This window comes from Magnolia sinica, chromosome 18, assembly GCF_029962835.1.
Source record: "Magnolia sinica isolate HGM2019 chromosome 18, MsV1, whole genome shotgun sequence".
NCBI classification, from domain to species: Eukaryota; Viridiplantae; Streptophyta; class Magnoliopsida; order Magnoliales; family Magnoliaceae; genus Magnolia; species Magnolia sinica.
In genome coordinates this window covers 71530286-71550409 of record NC_080590.1, presented here as the reverse complement: position 1 = coordinate 71550409, position 20124 = coordinate 71530286, and the positions used below count along the sequence as shown (strand labels likewise).

Genomic DNA, 20124 nt, shown 5'->3' with positions numbered 1-20124 from the left:
GAGCTAGGAGGTCCAAGTTTGGAGTAATCTAAGGTGGGTGTACTCCTAGGATTTAGGATTTCTATTTTCATATTCTTATATCTCTTTTTTTTCATATGGGAAGTGTAAGACCCACCAATCAATGGTGGAGATCCTACGTCATCCCTTAGTTGTGGCTAAATGGCCTATTTGATGTATGCATGGGGTTTTCCCTCTATGGGCCCCCATCATGGAGGATTATTTGGATTCCATGTCATGATAGGTCATCTAGACCTTAAAGTCATCCCAACCATTGATCTTGAATTTAGGACATGCATGTGGTGGATCTTTGTTGGAACATATGAATAGAAGGAATGTATGGTATGATTGATGTAGGGGAGGGCCTCAATGTGGCGGAGCCCCTCCTCTTATGGTTGATTCTTTATTTTTCCTTTATGATAGAATTCTGATCTTGCATGTGTGGCCCACCTTATAGGCCAACAAAAATCCAGACCAACCATGGAGCTTGGACGCCCATAGCGGTTCATCCTTAGACATGTGGCCCCAAAATCCACCTAAATGGGACACATGTAAGGGGTATTTGATGATGAGGAAGGTCTGGACATTTGTGGGGCCCACTGGGGTGGTCCACCACATAAATTCCTGGGGTTAAATCCCATGTAAAATAATGTTTATATTTTAATTCTTTCAATTACATGTTGCTATCCAAATCTGTCTGGACAAATTTTTGGGCCAACTTGAGGTTAGGATTTAGGGATTTTGGTGGGGAATTGTATATCAAGCGAAATATTTTTTTTGAAGATAGTATCCCACCTATAATCATGCCAAATTCTAGCCCCAATTGACCTCATTTGGGTCCCCAAAAGGGTGGGCTAATATGGGTACTTACTGAGTTTTCTGCTGTAATTCCAGAAAGGTTGTAATTTGGAAATGTAAAATTATAAAATAGTTTCTGATTAGGTGGGCCACTTTGATAGACCCTAACTTGTACTACATATATGATAGAAGGTTTAAATTTAATTTTCCTAATTTTTGGATATCCAGGGCCCACCCCATTGGGTGCCCAATCATGATCTATCCAGAATTCTGCACTTAGTAGAATTTCTGGATAGATTGTAATTTCGAATTTAAATAAAATACTTTTGAGTATCCAAAAATTATAAAATTTTGTATATGTATGGTCCACCCATTTTAGGACCCACCTACCAATTTTTGGGGCTAACATACCCTGTGCACACCGTGACAAGGGCTGGACCGGCCACCATGTTGGGACATCCAGGTCAGGCAGATTTTCTGGATAGAATGTTTTATTTAAATTAATTAAAATACTTTTAGTTATCAAAAAATTACAAAATTTTGTAGAGGTGTGACCAACCTATGGAAGGACCATTCTACAAAATTTTAGGGCCATTGGACCCTTGTACCGACCATGGTGAGGCCTGGAGTGTCCCACCAGGCTAGGACGCCCAGACTGGGGCGTCCAGCCTTGGCTCCCTGTCCAAGCCACCTTGTGGGCCCACCTTGATTAGTTTTGTTGTCCCACCTTCCATCTAATCTTGGTCCATGTGGGACATAGCCACCTCCCTCTATAGTTTCCATTTTTGGGGTCCATTTGGAGTGGGTTTTGGGCCAATTACCTAGGCCCATAAGGCTGCCCACCATGGACGCCCAGCCCATTGGGCTGCTGCTGGACGTCCAGGACGTCTAGCAGCATGGCCCATCTGATTTATGTGTTTCATATACTCCCTTCATCTGGTGGACCACCCCCCTCCCCCCTTTCCCCCCCCTGTGATATGTATGGGTCACCAGGAACTAAAATAAACATATAATTAAATTAATTTTTGAATTTTCAGCAATGCCAGATTGTGGGTGGGCTGGAATTTCAACAATAGGCCCATGGTTGTTGCCTATAAATGGATGTTTTGGGGCAGCATGGTCCACCAAATTTGGGGGTATTGTTATACATATCTTGCCCCATTTTAATTAGATTTTTGGCTTAATTAGTGCATATTTAAAGGCCCATTCCAATTGGATTCTTATTGGACTAGTCTTCTAGTTAATTGTTGGGCCTTATAGCCTTGGTTGGACTGGAACTTTTGATAGGCCCATTGGACCCTTGGGGCCTATATTTATCATGCCATTGTGATGGGTTTTATGGGCCAAATACTCAAGTAGTTTGGCCATTGCTTGCCCACTAAAATAAATTAATCCATACTTGGGCCGAGATGTGAGGCCCAACTTACTTGTGTTAAATATAAGGATTGCCCATATGTTGGAATAATGGACTGCCCAGTAGGCCCACCACAATGAGTGGACCCATGACCTTTATGGTTGGACCCAAACCTTACTTGAGGGCTCACCATGTTGCCTATGTATTTGGGCTTAGTGTATGGCTCACTAGGCCATGGATTGCTTGGGCCTTGGACTTTACTTTAATGCATAGCGGGCTGCCTTTTGGGACCTAGTTAAGGTTGGATGTCCTCCTTGGTGGCCCTACGGTAGGCTCATAGGGTTCCTATAGATGATTGAAGGCCACCTTGGACCTTGTTAGGACCGTTTCCTCCTAGAGGCTTTATGACTCTCTTAGCTTGTAGGCCACCTCAAAGTATTGGGCCCCCACTAGAGGATTTCTCTTTTCTGTCTATGTATCTAGACCTTGTTCCTCCTTGGGAATGAGGAATATTTTCTACAGGTAGCACACTTACATCATTGTGACCCATATGCATCATCTGTGTGAATTGATTGCATTGTGTGGTAGTCATAGAGGGATGAATTTCTCCCCTTGTGCACATTCAGTGCCTGAAGCTTGTGCATGATCTATATGTATGACTCATGCATTGGCATTGCATTTCATGATGATACCGCGCTTGCTTCACCAGGGCATTGCCTCCACAGGGATGTTCGTGGATGGTCGTATGTGTGGATACCGAAAATATTACATGAGCATACCAGGTGCATAGGATGCCCATAGGTGAAATTTTTAAAATTTCCATGGTACCAAGGATCTGCTCCAATGCCGTGACCGGGTGGAAACATGAGCGCAAGAGGGCCTTACACTTATAAGCTGCGACTCCCACTGTCGTATAGTCGGTTGGATGGGAATGTGGCCTTATCCGCCTGTGAGGGAGGGCATTGCTAGGCTGAATCTGACCAGCTCGTGAAATGGGTCCACTACCGTCAGGCCTTACTGGTGATTGACTGTCCAAAGGCAGGTAGTGATGTCTCATACGCTCGTTTGACTGTGTGGGTCTGTAGAGCAGCAGTCATCCAGCAGTGTAATGGACCCCGGTGATTTCCTTATGATTGAAAATATACTTGATATGTAGATTGGTTATAAGCAATGACATTATTCCACATTGCATTCGCACCGGCTATATAAGCCCCTTCATGCATCACCTTGGTATGACGCCCAGTACTCATTGCATCGTATTCATGATAAGCCTTGGTAAGGCTAGTGATATTATCATTAAGCATATTCATCTTCCTGTTCTTCTGTACACCATTATCACACACTTTCATCACCCTCTAAGCTTCTATAAGCTTATGCACGATTGATGCGTGCAGGTGATCTTAGGCGGTTATCATAGCGATAGAGCTTGGAGTAGAGTTGAGCTTAAGGACTCCAGTGTTGCTGACTTTTCTCTCCTTTTCTATTATCTTATGTATGTCCTTGTGGACCTTATGAAAGTTGTAAAAGTTCAAATTCATAGTGGATTTTGTGATGTGTGTCTTGTTATTCTCAGATATACTTGTTGTGATCTTAGGTATGCTCGTATTGGAAATGATTATATTGTTACGGAAATCCTCCTTGTAGGATCCTAGGATCGGAACCTGCCTCAGGAGCCGAGAATGGGGTACTACGGAGGCTGTTGCGGCTAGAACCGACCATCGGGTTCCTTGTGAGTCCGGTTACCAAGTTTGGGGCGTGACACCAGCTATGGACGGTGGAGCCCACCTCGATTTATGATGATCCACACCGTCCAATATTGGGCGTGTGATGGAAGCTGATAAGCTGGCGTCCCTCACTCCGACGGTGTGACCCATCTTAGTTTTTTTTAAATATATATAATATTATATATTAATATAATATGTATTATGTGGTGGGCCCCACATGGGACCCACCTTGCTATATGTGTCGAATCGGCACCGTCTAGCCAGGGATGGTGCTGGATCACCATGGTGTATCTATTTCATCCCACCATCCAGATGGGACGATGGGGCCCCTACATAGATGTAAGTGTTGTATCCTCATTGTCCACGTCAACGGTGAGGCCTACCATGATGCACGTGGAGCCCACTGTGATGTATGTGTCTTATCCACTCCGTCCAGCAATCTGGACGGGTGAGACCCACCTCCCATGATGGATGTGTTCCATCCAAACTGTCCAACCATTTGGCAAGCTTGTTTTAAGGTTTGAGACTAAAACTGAGGCAGATTCAAATCTCTGGTGGGCCACCATGTGGACACCACCATAATGTATTTATTTCATCCCCACCGTCCAGATTATGTTAGACGGTGCTGGACAGTGTTTGGATGGTACTGTCTAATGTTTGGATGGTGCTGATTTATATAGATAATGTTTGGATGGTGCTAATTTATATATACAATGTTTGGACAGTGCTGCTCATCATTAGTGCGCCATGTGCCCCATAGAATGATAGTGTACTGTGATACACATGTTACACCTACAACTATTGAAATGATTTTTGGTGCGGCCCATCCATGAGGCCCATCATGATGTATATTTGAGGCCCATGTGCAGGGCCCACCTATGATGTATTTAGGCCCATGTGTAGGGCCCACCTATTGTGTATTTGAAGCCCATGGGTTGTGGCCCATTGTGATGTATTCGAGGCTCATGGGCAAGGCCTAATGTGATGTTTTTATGTCCCATATGATGAGGCCCATTGAGATGTATTTTCGGCCCATGTGATGCGGCCCATAGTGATGTGTATTAGGCTCATGTATTGCGGCCCATTTGATGTATACGAGGCCTGTTGGTGCAACCCATTGATACGGCCCATGGTGATTATATGAGGCCCTTGTATGAGGCCATAGGCCCACGATACGTTTGGCTATATGTGGATCACTAGTTAAATGTCCACATTGATGGGCAATGATGGTTTAATGTCCACATTGTGACCTTCCCTTAGGTCTTGTTCAACCGATCATCGAGGCTAATTCCGATTATCAAGGCCGATTTCAATTATCGAGGCCGATTCTAATTACCGAGGCTGATTCTGATTACCGAGGCCGATTTCGATTGTCGAGGCCGATTATCGAGGTTGATTCCGATTATAGAGGCCGATTCCGATTGTTAAGGTCGATTCTCGACGCCGATTTTGATTGTTGAGGCCGATTCTGGTTGTCGAGGCTGATTCCGATTATCGAGGCCGATTCCGATTGTCGAGGCCGATTATCGATGCAGATTATGAGTATGTGACAGCATAACACCATAATACATGCCCATATGCATCATCTGCATGTTTGTTATGAGATGTGGTTAACCACTGCATATGTTATTGGGCATGTTGTTATGAGACTCCCTAATAGGCAAAGATTGTCTCACATGAGTACACGGTATGCGCAGGATTAATGCATGACTGGATTGTATGACTCATGTATCTTGTATTGTGTGTTATGATTACTATAGGCCCTAACGACATCAGGGCCGTAGCCTCCACAGGCATATCGTGGATGGACAGATGAGACACCAGAAATTTATTACTAGCATCGGGCTGCCATAGATGGCCCTGGGTGAAAATCTCTAAACCCTCTTGGTACCAGAGGACGCCCCAACGTCTAAACCGAGTGGATATATATGAGCGCATGATGGCCATATACCAGTAAGTCGCGTCTCCCGCTATATCGTGGTCGATTGGGAAGGGGTGTGACCTTACCCGCCTGAGTGAGGGAGCAATATTTAGGTTGAGTTTGACCAGCTTAGGGAATGGGTCCGCTATCGACGAGCCGTGCCCGATATTGGCAGGCGGATAGTGAGGTCTCTTCCCCATACCCAGTTGTGCGCTCGGATAGGAGCGACAAGCTGACATAGAGTGTAATAGACCCCAGTGATGATCCCGGAGATGTACGGTACTGATATGTGGACTTATTGAGCAGGCGTTGCATACTCATTCATTCATTCACTATCTACTCGGGCTGGTGGTGCGCAACTATTTGTTACGTGTGCCTTCGCAATGGCCAGGATTTCGGTTGGGCGCGCGACTAACCTAAGATCAGGAGTTTACCACATTGAGTATGACTATCCAAATTTAGGTATGGAACTGGTTTGGATAGAAGTCCCTTGTGGTGGATCCCGTAGCCTGCGATACTACGTACTATCATCCTGACTTTACACTCCAACTTGGTCATTTCATTCGCATCGCATATTGCAGGCATATGACATTTTGGGTTGTTATGTTTCTGCACTTATATGGCCTAGACGGACTTAGCAGGATTTACATATTGCATTATACCCTCGACATCTGATATTTGACTCTCTTAAACTCCTCATTTGCATAACTGATTTGTATTACGTACTCTGATATTGTATGACTCATGGACTTGTCAGTATTTCTGCTTACTCTGATATTGTATGGTTCGTGGACTTATCAGTACCTTCGTTTACTCTTATATTACATTCTGAGCACGCATATACTGCTCACACACTTTCACCACCCTCTAAGCTTTCTATAATCTTATGCACAATAGATGCGTGCAGGTGGCGTTAGGTTGCAGCATCATTGAGCTTGGAGCGTGCAGTGGACTTTTGGAGCTTTGATTTTGATATATGTATTTCTCTTTCAGCGTTGTATTCAAATGATTATATTAGTGGATATGTGATGATGACGTTGTTCTTGTGATTTGGGTAAACTTGTGATTATGCTTCTTACGAGATAAATGTACGTTGAAAAATTCTCCTTATAGGATCCCAGGATCGGAACTTGGCATATGGGCGCTGGGAGTCGAGAATGAGGTACTACGGAGGCTGTCGGCACCGTATTCGGCGATCGGGATTCCTATGAATCCGATTTCTGGGTTTGGGGCGTGACAATCCCTCTTCTAAATGCTATAAAACAAATTCCTTCATATGCTAAAATTTTAAAAGACCTATGCACAACAAAAAAACGGCAAAGTATCAAAAAGAAAATTTTCTTGACAGAGAAAGTGAGTGTCATCATCAAGAAAAGTGTACCACAAAAAATATAAAGATCCTGGTAGCCCAACTATCACTTGTATAATTGAGAATCACCAAATTGAGAATGCACTTCTTGACTTGGGGGCGAGCATAAATCCGATCCCTTAATCGGTTTATGAATAACTGGGTTTAAGTGAATTAAAACCCACCTAGACCACATTACAACTTGCTGATCGCTCAGTTCATGTACCAAGAGGGATGATTGAGGATGTATTAGTCGAAGTTGATAAATTCTACTATCTAGTAGATTTTATCGTCTTGGATACTCAGCCGATCGCAAACATAAGCACTCAAATCTCTGTCATACTTGGCTGGCCGTTCCTTGCTACATCCAATGCTATCATCAATTGTAGGAATGAGGTCTTGAATTTGTCTTTCAGAAATATGACATTGGAGCTCAATATCTTTTTCAGCATGAGCAAACATGTAGAGGATGATGACGAGGCCCACGACATTAATATGATAGACTCTTTCGTGGAAGATAACTTCGATGACCTTATCCTCTGACCCTCTAGAGACGCGCTTAGCTCACTCCCCTGATTTAGATGATGACATGATTAGGGAGATGGATACCTTGCTGGATGTTGCACCGGTACTTGAAGTTAACTGGTGGAGGTCACAATTTGAAAATTTTTCCTAAATTGATGTTGCGCCTCTGCCGTCTAGCTTCAAAGCATCGAAGCTTGACTAAAAACCCTTGTCCTCTGATATCAAATATGTCTACTTAAGTCAAGATGAGACCTACTCAGTGGTGATTTTTTCACATCTTGAGCAAAAACAGGAGAGTATGTTCATCTCTACTCTTATTGAGTACAAAGGAGCCATTTGATGGTTGATTGTGTACCTCAAGGGAATTGACCATTTGATTTGTACTCACCGCATTCATTTTGAGGATAATGTGAAGACCTCCCGGCAATCACAACGTACATTAAATCCAAACATGAGGGAAGTGGTTATAACCGAGGTACTTAAGTTGTTAGATGTGGGTATTATATACCTGATATCTGATGGCCAATGGGTGAGTCCAACTTAGGTGATTCCTAAGAAGTTCGGAATCACCATTATAGCCAATGCCATCAATGAACTCGTGCCAACTAGAGTTACAACTGGTTAGAAAGTATGCATTGAGTACATGAAGTTGAATACTGTCACAAGGAAGGACCATTTATTGATCAAATCTTGGAAAGGCTAGCTGTGATTGAATATCTATCGTTAAAATCCTTGTAAGGTCCATTGTACTGTTTATTTGACATCCAATCCGTTGATTACGTCATACAGACCTAGACAAAGGGAAAAAACAAAGATCATCTTAATCCAAAACTTTTATACCCCAAAAAGATTTTTAAGGTCAACGTTTAATTGACACTGTTTTATGTACTGTGGTCCACTTCCGATTAGTATATAACTCATTTTTGGTTTCATGCCATAAAATTATCTATAAAAATATATAGACGGCATAGATGAAACACATACATTATGGTGGGGCTCACGGATCACCGAGGTGGGGGAGTAGCCAATCCGTTTCCTTTTGCAGCAGTCCCCTCTTACACATACATCAACATTTTGGATGATATTGGATGGCAAAGAAACGTTACAGCCAGCCGTGGGAGGTTTTTAACGGTGGGTGCTCAATCACCACCGTTTTCTCGGGGCATGGTCCACTTGAGAATTGCACCTGATTCATTTTCTGGACTTATGTCTTAAAATAATCAAAAAATAAATGAACCACGTGAATAAAACACATTAATGTGGGCCCACATAGCAGTGGACGCGGATTTCATGCGAAAGGAAAATCCTGCACAAGGGCGCTAGGTGGGATCCACCGCTATGTTTTCGAGAAATCCATTCTCTCCATCCGTTTTTAGAGATCATTTCGGTGTTTGTGACAGAAAATTGGGTGTATCCAAAACTCAATTGGGTCAAACTACAGGGAAAATTGGGAAAAGAAAAAAAATGCTTACGGTTGAAACCTTCCTAGGCTCCATCTTGATGTTGATATGTCATCCAAACCGTTTATAATATTATTACCACTGGAATGAAGTGAAAACAAAGCAAATTTAGGACGATACAAAACTTTTATGGCCATTAAAATGTTTCAACGATGCTCATTGAATAGCCACTGTTTCCTCTCATTTGGCCCGCTTGATTTTGGATCCACCTAATTTTTGGTCAAATTTCTTAAAATGAGCTCGTAAAATGGGTGGACGGTGTGGATTTATTAAAAATATTGCAGTGGGTCCCACCCAGCATCCTTTCGCAGGCGCTTACTATGGACGGCTTTTGGCAAGAAATCCGCGTCCAATGGGCAGCTTGCGACTGGCAGCGTCAATGGCCAATAAGGGGTCGTTTGGCACCTTGGATTGGAGGGGATTGGAGAGGATTAGAGGGGGTTTCAAATCCCCATGGTTGTTTGGCAGCATAAAGTAACTGGGGATTGCCAATCCAGGGAGTTTCCAATCCCCTCTTTGAGGGGGTTTGTAATCCAAGGTGAGAGCTTGGATTACACCTAAAATCATTTGAATAGTTGCATGTATAAATGTATGTCATTGTAGACTATCATTCTACTGGGCACATGGCTCACTAACGATGATCAGCACCGTCCAAACATTATTCATGTAGATCAACACCGGCCAAATATTGTCCAGCACCGTCCAAACATTGTCTATTTCAATCAACGGTTAAAAATCGTTGGTTAGTCACTCAGACATGATCTTGTGCTTGCGGTCCATCTAAGACTTAGAATTTCATCACTTTTAGACAAAACATATATTTTAGCGGGCTTATCACAACCATAGTGTCAAAAATTATATATCTCACTAATTGGGAATATTAAAGTTGATTTAGTAATTAAATTCAAACCCCCATGAATATACATGTACAGGTATTTTTGAATTAAAGTTGATTCACATTCAAGGATACCAAACACACCGGGAGGATTGCTAATCCAGGGGGTTTCCAATCCCGGGGGTTGCGACTCCAGGGGGTTCCAAATCCACGCTCGCAAACAGGCCCTACGCGTCTCGATAAAAGAACAAAAATTATGATGGGCCCGTGTAAGCTTTGACGGCAGCTAGCTGGCTAATGCTAGTGTTGGGGTTACTAGCCAAACCTATGCCCTTTTCAGAACCCCTCAAAAACAGAGAGATAAGGAAATCCCAGCTTCTTCCTGGAAGAAACCTTTCTCTTTCTCATGAATTAGCCGGACGATTCTCATAGTCCAAACCTCTACACCGTTCATCTGGTGGGCTATACCTTCGATAGGTCACAGTTCAAGAGAGAACAAAGGTGCGTTTCTCTCTCCTTTCTTCTTTTAAAAAAAATTAGAATGTTGGCCTGTAAATCACTTCCCACTTACGCATCCAAAAGACTCCTAATATAACTCTTGGTATTCCCAAAAGTTTCCAAGAGACCTGGGGTTCAAAATCTCACCTAATGGTTATAGTATCTGTTGAAGAACCTGTCACACAAAATACCCACAACCATGTTTGTAAGAGATTCGGATCCAAATCTCGCTGGTTGAGTTGACTTGGCTAGCGAGCTTTAGAATTATGGTTATACACTCTCCAAGATCATCGGTCGGAAAATGTACATTATTTAAATGGAATGACATCATAATAGCACAATGCTCAATGCCAGAGTATTTATAATAAGCTCAAGTTTTCAGTTTCTTGCAAGGAGGGCCAACAGTTCTGCAATCCAAAACATTGAAATTGTATGTGCCCCATGCACTCCAAGTCTTCTACATTGGAAGATTATATCGATGATTCGTTTGGCCTTTTTTCTTTTGGTTTAGATGCGGACCATTTCTAAATCTTCTTTTTTGGCTGTCTATTTGCTGCTGCCAACCAAAGGCTTTGGTTTTCCACAATGGGGGATTCTTGATGTATGGACCCTCCAAAGTGGAATCAATCATGTGATGAAATTACTAGTCAAATTAAAAAACCGAGTTTATGTTAGATTCTTTTGGTTGAGCATAGTATACTATACCAATTCACAATCAGCTGCAAAAACTGTTGTTTCTAGTGAATGTGATGCAGCTGCAGAGCAGTCTACAACCATGCTGATGGGCTGTTCAGTTATCCGGTCGGACCCACTTTTGCTTCTCGTCTCCAATTTCATGAAAGGGCATATTTTAAATCAATTAGGATTTTATAATTTTTCTACTCTTTGCATTTTGTAAAATGGTTTTTTCTTGATAGAGTTCGTGATAACTATCTTTTACATTCGGGTCTAACAGCAGATCGTCTCCCTTTTGTGTTTCTACAACAAAGAGGAATTTTTGGTGTAAGCCACTAACATATTTTTTAACAACTTCTCAATCTTGATGATGTAGAGTGGGCTGCTGACCTATTTCTGGCTCAGATGGACCGAAAAAAGCCAGAACAGAAGCAGACGTAATCCATCAGATTCAGGCCCATTCTTAGTGGAGCATGATGTAACTAGGCCCAGATGCGTCCGGATCGAAGAAATTCATTCCGGATTGAGAAAAATAGTTGTTTAAAATGTGAACTGTAAAACAGCCATAACTTTTGATCCAGGATGAGTTACAAGACATATGTCCTAAATTTTGACTGGAACAGGCCATCCAGGGCCAACTGACCCATGTAAGCGGGTCGCGTCGCTCCGTTTCATGAGAAAACAACTCATTCCTATTCAAAATACCTATTTTTCAAAAAACTTACTGTTTTCAATAAGTTTGAGATTAGGCGTATCTCTCTCATCTTAGAGTTTTAGTATTCGGTGTCTTCTTAGGATTTGTTTCTTATCATGCCAAGAATCATCCAGTGTAATTAATTTAGGACTTTCTATATTTAGCAAGTTTTACTATTTTGGGAAAGTTTCAGCTTATTTGCATTGAGACTCTTAATTAGGGTTCTGTTTTGTTATTTAAAGCCTTGTTATCTCGTTTGGGCAATAAACTTCAATAAAATATTTTTGAATCTCTGGTGGATTCAAGAGCCATTACATCTTTGTGGATTCAAGGTTCATATCACATAGAGGAGATGGTGTTCTTCCTCTTCACCTTTCCATGCTTTCCCCTATGTCACTTGAGTACATGGTTTTGTTTTATAAAATCAAGTTTAAACTTTGAAATTGTGGATCTTCTACAACACAGACTTCTTGACAAATGAAGTCAAAGGCACGTAGGTCCAGAGATAGACCAATTACTCCACGAGTACTTATCCATAAACTAGTCACTAGCACAAATGAAAGAGATGTAAACAATGAAAATAGAAACCCTAAATCTTTCTAACCAGAAGCCATTAACAGTTACAAATAGGTCTCTTCATTAGTGAAAAGCAAAAGCACATATGAAACTGATCTAGTGAGGCCCCACCGTCCTTGTAGTTTTTGAACTCGAACGATTGCTAATGATCACCAAAATTTTGGTGTGAGAGATTACAAAGGATCATTCTTCTTTAAAACTCTACTTTTCTATGTCGGGTCCATGCGCCTTTCATACCTTTCAATATGATTGAATATTCGTTATTTTTGTAATGTAGCTAGTATTTCAATTATGTCACTAGGATTTGTACCTTTTCACCCATTTCCCAACAAAATTGATGTGGGTGTGGGTGTGTGGGTGCACCAGAGGACTGTTGTCAATGTTGCTAATGTGCCATGTGACATATGCCAATGTGTCACATTTTCCACCCTCTATCATCAAGTGCCTCACATGTGCCACCATCAATCTTTAAGCATCCCACATTTATGACGCAAGGATGAACATGATGAGGTCGGTCACCATCTTCCTCAAGGATATCTACTTCGAATCCACAGAACTTCTCTGGACTCCTCACAAAGATTCCTCGAATCCAGGAGGAAAAATAGAAAAGAATAGAAATAAATTCTAATAAATTCAAAAATTGATTGATTGATAATTGTCTCTTCTGTATCCCTGTTACACCATTAATAAAGAAAAAAAAAACTAAACCAAAATTCATAATTACTAAAAATAGTAAAATTCTAACTATCATAAAAATCATAATTTTATTAGAACTCTTCTAAAGCCTAATTTCTAAAAATAAAATTTCCAAATAAACTTGCGTTAGAGGATTCCTAACATGATTTTAGGTTGTTTTTAATAATGAAGAAAATTGAAAACTCTAAAAGTAAGAAAATATTAAAAAAAATTGGAATTACTAAAAGCAGTAATTTTTCCTTTAAATTTCGTTTTTTAAGCTAAAAGTGTGGATTTCCTAGCGAAACGGATAAACACAACCCACATTGTGGGTCAGTTCACCTCGGATGACCTGTTTTAGTAAAGATTGATAGGTTGTGTGCTCCGTAACGATACTCGGATAAAAAGTTATGGCCAATTTACGGTTTACCTTCTCTTGGTCCAACCATGCTAGGAATGTATCTGTGCCATGTTCTACATCAAACCCCTCTTGGAAAAAACTCGTCCTTGAGTTACTCAAGGGATTTCACTTATGATACTCAAACAATTTCTTGCATTGATGTTTATCAACCTTTTCCTTGTACTTTGCATTAGGCTCTTGAGCTGACAAAATATATGTACTCATGCTCTCATTGACTTGACTAGTATGGATTAGTTCCTTCACTTGTGCCCGCAATATCTTACATTCTTTCTGATAATGTGGGCAATTATGCAGACTTGCCTCTGAGACAAGATTAATGTGGTTTTGTATATCTTGTATGAGAGGCCATTCCTTAGGGAGTTTATCGAGCACAATCACCTTGAACTCCTGCAACACTGGTTTCAAATCCTTTACGATGTTCACAGGCTTCATATAATTTTCCTTTTCAACTAATGCATCTACATCTCCCGTCTCCTTAGATTGTTTAACAAGATTATGTTCAGTTATGAGAAACCGTTCCTCAACTTTAGAAGTCTTGGATTGGTTCTCCGTTTCCATAGGGACGAGGATAAACTTTTTACCATCTTTAATAAATATAAATACGTTATCCCCGCCTCTATGTGTAGCATTAACATTATATTGTCATGGTCGACCAAGTAATATGTGACAAGCTTCCATGTCGACCATGTCACAAAGTACTTAATCCTTATAATTTTTACCAATTGAAAATGAGACAATGCATTGTTCGATTACCTCTGTTTTGTTGACTCCATTGATTCATCCAATCGTGTATGGAGATGGGTGCCTTTCTTTTTTCGGTTGCAGCTTTTCCACTATTGTTTTCTGCATGAGATTCTCACTACTCCTGACATCGATGATCACATTACGGACTTTTTGGTTTACAGTGCATCTCGTTCAAAAGATGTTGTGCTGATGTAAATCTATCTCTACCTTTGGCATGTACGACGCCTTCCTCACGATCAAAGTAGTGGCCTACGATTCACCATCATTGGGTGGTGCTCTAGGAAAATCTGGGTTTTGCTGTATAACAACCATAGGCAACCAAGCATTACCTTGGGCTCGGGGCGGAATTAGCATATCTGTAAGACGGTTAAGGGTTTCCTGTATCCCTTGCATGATCAACCGATTCTCCCGGTGGAAAGCTCTTCCATTCTTTTCAAAAGATAACGAATCCCTGAATCACCGTCCACGGGATTTTGGTCCATTCCTTCGTTACTTGCCATTGGCCCAATGGGAGTCCTCGCTCTGATACCAATTGACGTAGGGATGGACATGATGGGGTCAATCACTGTCTTCCTCAATAATAACTATTGCGAATCCACAGAGCTTCTCTATACTCCTCACAAAGATTCCTCGAATCCACAAGGAAAAATAGAAAAGAATATAAATAAATTTTAATAAATTAAAAAATTGATTAATTGATAATTGTCTCTTCTGTATCCCTGTTACACTATCAATAAAGAAAAAAAAAAACTAAACCAAAATTCGTAATTACCAAAAATAGTAAAATTCTAACTCGAATAAAAATCCTAATTCTATTAAAACTCTTCTAAAGCCTAATTTCTAAAAATAAAATTTCTGAATAAACTTTTGCTAAAAGAGTCCTAGCATGGTTACAAGTTGTTTTTAAAAATGAAGAAAATCTAAAACTCTAAAAATAAGAAAATATTAAAAAAAATGGGAATTACTAAAAGTAGTAATTTTTCGTTAAAATTTCCTTCCTTGAGCTGAAAGTGTGCGTTTTCTAGCGAAACAGATAGATGCGACCCACTTTGTGGGTCGATTCACCTCGGATGGCCCGTTTCAGCAAAGATTGATAGGTTGTGCACCCTGTAATGATACCCGGATCAAAAGTTATAGCCAATTTATGGTTCACCTTCTTTTGGTCTAACCATGCTAGGAATGTATCTGTGCCATGTTCTACATCAATTTGCCAATTGTGCGGTTATCAATTTTCAAGCGCCCTACACAATACACACACACGGTTCCCACCTTCATGGGTACATTAGCAACGTCCTTTTAACTGGCACATGGGGTGTCCTATTGTCAATTCCCACCTTCAAGCGCCCTACACAATACACACTCATGTGCTTGCGGTAAGCTGATACATCATGCTTCTTCTTCTTTTGCTTTTTATCTTTTTTCTTCGATCTTTATTGGATTGCTCTTTTGTGGCACTCACATATCACCTTGTGGCAAAGGGACGGTTCTTTTGTTTTTGTTTTTTTTTTTTTTTCTCCTTTTTATTAAATAACTCTTCAATAAAATTTTGTACTTATTGAAGCCTTTTAGGTCATTCTGGTGAAGCAATAATCAAGAGATTTCTGCCATTTTTTAAGACGTACTGAAAAGAGCTCTGCTGGTATTTTCTGAATCCACTGACGAAATTGGCTCTTCGTTTCTCAATAGTGGGTTTTTAGTAAATGATTTTCAATAAATTTGTGTTTTGTTTGAAGCCTTTCTATGTTGTCCTGTTGTAGCAATAATCAAGACTGCCATTTTGTAAGCCGTACTGCATAAAGCTCCACTGGGATTGGCTGAACTCTCAGACAAAAATGGTTATATCTTTCTCAATATTGGGGAAATGCAATAGCTCCTCTCCTTGTTTGATTGCAAAAATTCCAAAACCTTTCTCCAAGTGTAAGTTATCAGTACCATCTATCACTATTAGATCTTTTGAAATCACTTCCTTCTTAGCTCTTTCATGAAGCTTGATTGTTTTCATTTCACTGCAACAGAGTAGACAAACTGCATTTGAGGCATTGTTTTGACATAGCTTCTCAGGAAATTTTGTTGGGTAGAAGGCATACTGTTTTATGTAGTGCAGCCTCGTTGGTTGCCATTTTGGCCTTTAGACATGGCTTTGCACCATTGCCAGTTAAGGCAGAAGAAAGCGATCGGAAAGAAAATGAGAATGAGGCAGACCAAGGCATTCTTGACTCGATTAAATCCTTGTTAGACCCTAATGAAAAAACCAAATCTGGTAAGGTGTTGCCAAAATCCTACTTGAAATCTGCAAGAGAAGTTGTGAAGACACTTCGTGAGTCATTGAAGGAAGATGCCAGAGATATTGCCAAATTTAGAAGGATGGCAGATGCTGCGAAGGAGTCGATTCGAGAGTATTTGAGTGGTTGGAAGGGCCAAAAAGCTGTTGTGGCTGAGGTATGCATTCTCTTTTCTTGACTGTGTTAAGCTTCAAATGGAAGAAATTCTTAGGAAATTTGTGCAGAGATTTGTGGGTTTTCTTCACATCATGTGTCTACAAAATCCTGCTATACGTCAGGTGTGGCCTGCCACAGACAACTCCTGGCCCAGAAATCAGGATTGTGCACTCATTAGGTGAACTCCATTTGAATAAGAAAAATGGATGTTTAGAAAAAAGATGGGCGTGTTGGTCCACATTCAATGTATCCCTATGGCCTACTCAGTGTCTTAAATAGTGGTAGCGTGATGCGTAGTGCTTAGCCCTCCATAGCGTGTAGCATAAATACGTAGCATGTAGCTTCTATTTTTTAATTTAAAAATAGGACAAATATAATAAATAGTGAAAAAAAAGGGAAAAAAAAATATAAAAATGCCTAAAAGATGATTCATTTTATCAATTATAAGCATGTTCAAAAAATTATTAGTTATCATTTTATCAAAAGCCAATCCACATACACAAGCCAAATCAAATAATTATCACATCAACAACTTCCTAAGCAAACCACTTTAATTACTAATGTCTAGTTGAAACCACAAGTCACAATTATGAAAGAAATAAAAATCCCATAGGTTAAAAGTATCAAGTACAATACAAGTGTCACATTCCTCAACATTAGAAACAAAGAAAACGTGAAAAAATAATAAAAAAACTAAAATAGTAAAAAAATACGTTGTAGCTTACGCTACGGACGCTATGCGCTACGTAGCTGTAGCGTATGCTACGACCCCTGTAGCGTGCGCTACAGGGGATTTACGCTATTTGGGATGCTACGTAGCGCTACGGCCACGCTACGCTACGTAGCGTACGCTATTGCTACGCTACGGGCGCTATTTGAAACACTGGGCCTACTTGATGAGTGACCGCAACCTCATTTTTTTACAAGGGTGTTTGCCTACGGTAGACCACACTTGATGAGTGTGGCACACTTGTTTTGAAGAAAAGCCTCATCTCCTTTGAACTAAGTTCATCTACATGGGCAAATGTATGAGTGTTCTGAGTATTTCTCTATTTTCATCATGGATTGTAACCTATCTTACCAGATTTTTTAAATATAATATTGTAGCTATGTTTTGATAATGTTCACCTTTGTTTTCTGAACTATTTGCTTGATCAATTCCCAAAACTTCCTTATGGACCTGGAATTAAGCCTACTGTACCTGATTTGGCCAGATTCCAAAGTGCAGAACAAAGTCCGACGTTAAAAATGCTACTCATTCAATGATTGACGTGGCCAATCACTTGCAACATTAAGCCCATTAACTCGTGCATTGAATAAAATGATATGGAACTGCATGTAATACATCAAGATCGATCTCCTTTTGTCATTTCACAATTCAACTTAATCTGTTCTCCTTACATATTCAAACCATCAATGTCATTATTGTTAAATCTTCTATTTGACTTGAATACAAGAAGATGTTTTGCAGGTTCAACTTGAGTTGTATTTGAAATATCTATAAATGAAGTTACCGACTTTCTCAAATGCATTAGGGCAAGGTTTCTTGATATGTAGTGGTTGTAAAGTTAGTTTTGCCATGGATGGAATGAGATTGTAACTGCATGTAATACACACTCAGACAAAGCTCTTTCCCCTTTTACAATTCAACTTTATCCAGCCTTACAAATTGACAATAGAAACACGTGCCTTCACACATATCATTTCTGATTGGAGAAATGCTATTGGCAACATTGCATCTTCAAGTGTCAGACACAAGTGCCCCATGCATGTTGATGTAGTTCATGTCTGTGAGATTGGAGTTGTTCATTAGTAGGGCATTAGGGTGGAGATTTCTGTTGGTTAATTCATCAGAGTGCTTGGAGGAATACTATTGTCACCGTCACATCTGCATGTGCTAAACACAAGTGCCAGATGCATGCCAATGTAGCTCATGGTGGTGAGATCAGGATTGTTCATCAGTGGAGTGTTGGGGGAGGTTTCTGCCCCTCAACTACTCAGCATGCTATACCTGTATGTGAAAATGGTTGTTAGATAAAAGGATTAGCAAAGGTTCACACTCAATGTATATAGGTAGCCCACCAGATGAGTGATCAGGGATGAATTTTCTGGGTAGGAAACACCAAAGCACCCACTTGATAAACGTTCTAGATCCCACACATGAATGCAATATTGGGATGTGTGCGTTTCTTGCATTTGGCACTTGGAGATTTGTAGTTGGTGGTAGCATTCCTATTTTAATTCATATGCACCCTAATAATATCAAATTCTATCAAATCATACACTTCACCAGTTTACAGGAAGATACAGTTAGGTGTTGTAGATGGGACGAGCTACTACCAAATTCTGGTTGAGATAAGAGGGATCCTCCAAAATTTAGTTCAATCATGATTTGGGGAAGAAAAAATGGGAAACATAAGCCCATATAATGTTATCTTTGATTTATGCTCCGCCCCAAAGTTAAGCACAACCATGATTTAGGGTACACCCAAACACAACCTTTGTTCAATTTCAAGCCAATGCAATATGCTTTTTGTATACAACATGCACCTGTTATGATTTTGATTGCTATATTGCTATCTATTTTTCTTTTGTGTTTGGAAGGTTTTCTTTGATTGACTGTGAGGCTATATCTTGTGCACAGGAATCATATGCAGCCCTTGAGAAAGTGATAAGATCATTAGCCAACTTCTACTCAAAGGCAGGTCCTTTCGCAGCATTGCCAGAAGAGGTTAAGTCCAACATTTTGGATGATTTGAACACCGCAGAGGCCTTTCTGTAGCAAGTCATCATCTGTAAGTTATTGTGTGCATATTTCCAGCTTTTGCTGTAACTTAACCTTATTTTACATTTTCTAGAAAGAAACAGGAAATGACAAAGCTTGTCTATTGCTTCATTATTACGAATTAAGGACCTTGTTGATCTTTGAATTATGAAATCATCGATTTGGTGGTTATGCAAGTTTGACAGGTCATTTGGCAAGACTTGCAAAATGTAGGTTCTACTTGATGGGGTTCAAAGGGATGGTCATAAATTAGAGAAACTAAACAATCTTGGTCTGAAAATTTGTTCAAATATCATATGAGTTGTCAGATTACACAAGTGGTTCCATGGTTCAGTGGTCAAACCATTAATATTATGGGCTCATGTGGATGGACCCACACCAAATGTCTTCCTGATGGGAGACCAACAAGAAGACAATGAAGAAAGAAAATACAGCAGAGGTTCAAATTCAACAGACAAAAGACCAAATATTCTATTGTTTAATCTTCCAGCCTGGAGGATTTTGTGCATGGGTCATCATGGAAATGTCCATCACAACAATGATTTGGATCACTAAGCCATGGGCTCTACTTGTGTCAAATGGGTACCCAAATGTCTTGTATGAACTCTCCGTCAAAGCCTATAAGGGTATAATGCCAAAGGAAGAGCCTAGCATTC

General features: G+C 40.4%; 1 protein-coding gene across 1 annotated transcript; it reads left to right on the top strand.

The window, feature by feature from the left end:
- The first annotated feature begins 15997 nt into the window (after positions 1–15997).
- LOC131233011 (photosystem II D1 precursor processing protein PSB27-H2, chloroplastic) lies at positions 15998–19644 on the top strand. Its single transcript, XM_058229566.1, has 3 exons — positions 15998–16162; positions 16266–16684; positions 19328–19644. Exons 1-3 carry the CDS (start codon positions 16078–16080, stop codon positions 19463–19465), a joined length of 642 nt encoding a protein of 213 aa, XP_058085549.1. The 5' UTR covers positions 15998–16077; the 3' UTR covers positions 19466–19644.
- Positions 19645–20124: the final 480 nt, after the last annotated feature.

What these genes read in the sequence shown, in the direction of transcription:
- LOC131233011 (XM_058229566.1), top strand. Translation starts at nt 16,078, where the DNA reads ATGGTTATATCTTTCTCAATATTGGGGAAATGCAATAGCTCCTCTCCT. An exon ending in TCCAAAACCTTTCTCCAAGT is followed by an intron (nt 16,163 to 16,265) that starts GTAAGTTATCAG and finishes GCAACAGAGTAG; the next exon opens with ACAAACTGCATTTGAGGCAT. An exon ending in AAAAAGCTGTTGTGGCTGAG is followed by an intron (nt 16,685 to 19,327) that starts GTATGCATTCTC and finishes TCTTGTGCACAG; the next exon opens with GAATCATATGCAGCCCTTGA.